This window comes from Bombyx mandarina, chromosome 22, assembly GCF_030267445.1.
Source record: "Bombyx mandarina strain Sakado chromosome 22, ASM3026744v2".
Classification (NCBI taxonomy): domain Eukaryota; kingdom Metazoa; phylum Arthropoda; class Insecta; order Lepidoptera; family Bombycidae; genus Bombyx; species Bombyx mandarina.
Genome location: NC_143228.1, coordinates 8,945,962 through 8,951,120, shown reverse-complemented (window position 1 = coordinate 8,951,120; position 5,159 = coordinate 8,945,962). Strand labels below are relative to the sequence as shown.

General features: G+C 36.8%; 1 protein-coding gene across 2 annotated transcripts; it reads right to left on the bottom strand.

Annotated features, from left to right (window-relative positions):
* Positions 1-3,132: 3,132 nt before the first annotated feature.
* CPR38 (cuticular protein RR-1 motif 38) lies at positions 3,133-4,876 on the bottom strand. Of its 2 annotated transcripts, XM_028176034.2 has the most exons (4): positions 4,734-4,876; positions 4,365-4,615; positions 4,112-4,283; positions 3,133-3,412 (listed from the first exon to the last, which is right to left on the bottom strand). In XM_028176034.2, the coding sequence occupies exons 1-4, from the start codon at positions 4,743-4,745 to the stop codon at positions 3,323-3,325; spliced, it is 525 nt and encodes a 174-aa protein (XP_028031835.2). In that variant the 5' UTR covers positions 4,746-4,876; the 3' UTR covers positions 3,133-3,322. The 2 variants fall into 2 exon arrangements, with proteins under 2 accessions (XP_028031835.2, XP_089593287.1); XM_089737161.1 differs by lacking the exon at positions 3,133-3,412 and having other exon boundaries at positions 3,980-4,283.
* Between the last annotated feature and the right edge of the window lie 283 nt (positions 4,877-5,159).

Here is a 5,159-nt window from a genome sequence, read left to right as displayed (position 1 = left end):
CCACGTATTTCCTGAGATCGACTTCCAAATACACAAAACATTGTCAAAATTATATTACAATTATGTAAATTCAACTGTATTTAAAATTCACACAGATATCCAAATGTTGCGGTGAGATATCAATAAAATAATTTCAAATAGTAGTCTGAAGTTGTGAACGTATAATTATGATTTAATTAAAATCGTTCTTCGTTTTTACAAATATATAAATGACTGCTTCGACATGATTTATGACAGCTAAAAACTAATAAGAAATCTATTGAACACGGTATTCTTCTTAAATTTAAACTTAATTAGGTTTCGAATACCAGGTGAACAAATAAAAGTAACAAGATGGCCTAAATTTCCTATTCGAGAATACCGAATGTGAATATTTTAGTTTCACTTTCATTAGGAAATTTAAGAACAAATCAAATGCACTAAATTCACTCCAACATTCTTAATTTATTTAGTTTAAAGTCGAGGGCAAAAGATCTTGCGGACGATCTCCAACAAGATGGGCCGACCTCATAAAATCTGTGACTCACTCTAATATAAATGATTGCTCTCACTCTGCGAAACATCGTGCCACATGGCGTCGCATCGCGAGAGCATCGGTACCGCAGGATCCGACTGATGCATGACCACGACCACTCTGTCAAGAGTGTACGAATAGGAAGAAGAAGAAGTTTCCCTTATTTATGAGTACAAATTTTATTATTTGTAAATAGGCGATAAGCTCAACGTCCCCTGTATGGAACAACTGCTTGAGTTACATAACGAAACTCTACATTGTATCAAAATAATTTCATACGTATGGCAACTACATATAATACCATTCAAAAAGTAAGAGATGATTACTTAAAGAGAGAAACATGCATGAAGATGATACTAAGCCACGCTGACCCACATCACACAATTCGAACTAAAACAAAAATACGAAGTCAACTTGGCTTAAAAGATAAGACGACCAGTGCACTCTTATCAAATTATTATTGATTATGACGGTGTTCAAATCCCGCAGGCAGGTACCAAATGTTTCTAATGAAAAACGTACTTCATCTTAAGAACTTCCAGAAGGAATTAATTGCATCGTGTAATAAAAATCAAAACCGCTGAAATTGTTACGTCATTAACAACTAATAGAGAAATAGATCTCAAGTTTGAAGGTAGTGACAACATGCACGTTGTGATATCTATAAGCTCCGCTAGCATATTAACATTAGCTGGGCCATGGCTCACTCATCTGTCGACGTAATAAAAAAATAAAACAAAAACATCTTCCCCACTTTCTTGTGTATCTGCCTATTTGTTACCCATCAACCTTCCTTTCTTGAAGAGGCCGCTATTCACCTCTAATAATTATTTTTAGACAGTACTACTGACGAATAAAGTGTCCGAAATGACGGCCACTTATAATAATAATGATGAGACAAAATAGATTCATTTTAACGGAAGCCAAACCAGCTCTGATCTCGAAGGTCATTACTATTCAGACATCCGCGTCGAATTGGACCATAAAAGCCCATAAAATATGATTTATCATTAAAGTTAATTTCAATAACATTTACCAAATAATTTACAATTTAGCTGAAAATCAAAATCGATCATACGCTGAGCGATTTCAACGTTTAAATCCAGAGAATCGAATAATAAAACTTCAACGATCCGAGAAATAAATAAATAAAATATAACTCGAAAAGTGCTTACAAATATCCGTTTAAAATGTCTTCTAAGGTCACCGGGAAGATTAATGCTTTAAAACGAGTTAATAAATTTTGATTGTATTACGTAATGAAGAGTGAACACAACGCAATGCGTGGGTTGGTTCATCTACAAAAACGAACTGATATGACATCTATAAAAATCAAGGACAAAATCGGTGTTTCTCCCAAGACTATTAACAAGCAAATTACCTACCAATATTCGAGTTAAGGTATTTGTAAATTTAAAAAGTAGCTCCGCATGCATGCGTATCTATTCTTTTCGTACAAAAGAGGTAAGCTCTTTATATCTTCTGAATAAATATGAGATAATCGACAACAGAATATAAATTCCATAATATGAAATACAGCTATTTATACTTTTTATTTTATATGTATATTAGTATTGTTTTTTCTTAAAATAAATATATATTATTATATTATATATAATTAATAATATTATTAAAATACTTTAAATTTATAAAACCTGATCTTCTGTAATCGATAATGTATCTCTGTTTGTGTTTTCGTATATATCATTCTGATTATTCACAACGCGACTTAATTTAATTATGGATTCTTATTGCCAAATAACAACTATTAGCTTTCAAGATGTAGCCGCACTTTTATGTATTTTCATCTTCATCGGTTGTCTTTTTTTTGTAAGGTTTTTTTTTTTTTTTATTGCCTAGATGTGTGGACGAGCTCACAGCCCACGTGGTGTTAAGTGGTTACTGAAACCCATAGACATCTACAACGTAAATGCGCCACACACCTTGAGATATAAGTTCTTAGGTCTCAGTATATTTACAATGGCTGCCCCACCCTTCAAACCGAAACGCATTACTGCTTCACGGCAGAAATAGGCGGAGCGGTGGTACTTACCCGTGCGGACTCACAAGAGGTCCTACCACCAGTAATTACGCAAATTATAATTTTGCGGGTTTGATTTTTATTACACGATGTTATTCCTTCACCGTGGAAGTCAATCGTGAACAATTGTTAAGTAAGTATTTCATTAGAAAAATTGGTACCCACCCGCCTGCGGGATTCGAACACCTACGTTGCATCGCTATATACGAATGCATCGGACGTCTTATCCTTTATTCCAGGACGACTTCAAAAAAGTGATAAGCAGACAGTGATAAATTTAATTTTAGTACTTATAATGTCTTCGCTACAGAGGACCGCTTACAAAAATCTTATAATATAGCAAATATAGTATAATCAGTCAAGTTTTTTGGTTTTTTTTGTATTAACCTGTATATAAATAGCTGTGAATCTGTTATTGGGATGGCCATTGGAATGTTATCAAAACTTTTATCACCTACATCTTTGTATCTTTTTTTATGTTTCGCTAACTATTGTTTGCATATAACTGCTAGTTAGCTTCAGTCATGTCATTGACGATCACTTGGGAATGGGTTTTGATTCATTGAAACAATCACAGTCTTGTTAAAACTGTACTTTATTTACACTTGCATCCAAATTACACACTACGAGTATAACGGCAATTTGACGTTTAAAACGTATTTATATCACAATTAGCATGGAATTACTGACAGCGCCAGTATTGTTTTCATTTATTCTTATTCATTCGGTGTAAACCTAATCCGAAATACGTCTGTGAGATTTATCGCTTACTTCTTGAGAGGAATGTTCTTGGCGATGTAGGCAAGAGCACGAGCGATCTGCTCAGGCACTGGTGGGGAAGTGGGGATAGCATTACCCTGAAACAAAAGAGCACGGTTACAGGCCAAATTAAGTCTGATAAATACTTGATTATTGAATTACAGCAAGGTAACACTGTTAAGGAACCTTTTTTTTTTTTTTTTTCCTTCCTACCTATGCTGATAGCCTTGAGAGGCTATTTCAGCTTCGCCCTAACGTTTGTAGGTGAGCTCACGGGGCTCAAACCTGACTACGATGCTAACACGAACCCTAGCAAGAGTCGTGCTTCGCAGAATCTACCACCAGATCGGAAACGCGACCCACTGAGAAGACCCGGCGAGAAACTCAGTGGGCTGTGTCTGAGAGTTATTTTACTCGTCGAGCCCTTCGTCGCAAGCGACGGGTTCGACGAGAACGGTGACCGGATAAGGAACCACGAATCGCTTATTCAACTCGTATAGTGTTATTTGCATCAATACTGCTTAGCAAAACTGTAAGCGTTACTTTGCACTTTTTTTTTATTGCTTAGATGGGTGGACGAGCTCACAGCCCACCTGGTGTTAAGTGGTTACTGGAGCCCATAGACATCTACAACGTGGTTGCCCCAACCTTCAAACCGAAACGCATTACTGCTTCACGGCTTAAATAGGCAGGGTGGTGGTACCTACCCGTGCGTACTCACAAGAGGTCCTACCACCAGTAATAGCTAAGTTAGTTATAAGAACAGTATCTCTACAAATAATAATGTTTAAGCTTACAGTGGGCTGGTATCCGTTCTCGTCGGCGACGTAATTGACGCTGATGGGAACACCTTCAGGAGATGTCCAGGAGAATGAGCCCTGTGCAACGACGGGAACAGCAGGGGGGTTTCCACCAAGGTTACGGGGAACTCCCTGTTCTTGGGCAGCGATACCGTTGTTGGTTTCGTAGCTACAAGCAACAAAATATTAATTCCGGAAAGAACTTGATAACGGGTTCTCCGTAAATGTACGAGATTTTTTTTAAACTTACAAGTAGGTGTAGGAACCGTCGGGGTTGATTTCATTTCCGAATTTGACAGTCTCAGCGCCGTAACCCTCAGATACCTTGGGTACTACTCTGACGGGGGCAATAGAGGAGATCGGGATGGGCAGAAACGGAGTAGGAGTGGTCACGGAAACGAACGGCCGGTATGTGCTGTACCGGTATGGGTTCTTCTTGTAGAATTCATTTTCATACCGGACTTGGGCGGCAACCGCTGCCACCATGCAAGCGAATACTACCTGTTCCACAAAAATATTATCAACATATAAATAAGGGCGTTTTTTTTAAACTACATTTACTCTCCGAATTTGACGGATCGTGTTTTTTTTTTTTTTTTATAATATAATTTTTACTTACTGCGAATTTCATTTTTGCTATTCAAGTAAGACAAGCTACGTTGGACTAGTTCGAATGCGGCTAAAAAATACGCTCATGCTTTTATATTGATCTAGGAACCACCCACTTTAAAACGAGAACTGCATTAGCATTTGAATAATTTGACGTGAAACTAGAAATTATGTATAAAGCTTGGAACTATTCAAACTAATAATAAAACAGTGTTTTTATGCCTCTGAAAATTTGCGAATCGTTATACTTGATTGTTGTAGTCTTAGTTTGGGGCCACGTACCTGGAGCGTTGTGTTCATGATTATTTACTTATTTAAAAATTTTTAAACATTTACAATTACGAGATATTGTTAATCAATTAAATGAATTACGACTTTAAAATTGGGGTTGGGCGCACTGTGGTCCAGTTATCTGGGTGGTTACTACGATCTGTAT

Excerpts from the sequence above, each read along its gene's own strand:
- CPR38 (XM_089737161.1), bottom strand. Across the intron at positions 4,284-4,364 it reads GACGGTTCCTACACCTACTT|CTACGAAACCAACAACGGTA; the intron begins GTAAGTTTAAAA and ends TGTTGCTTGTAG.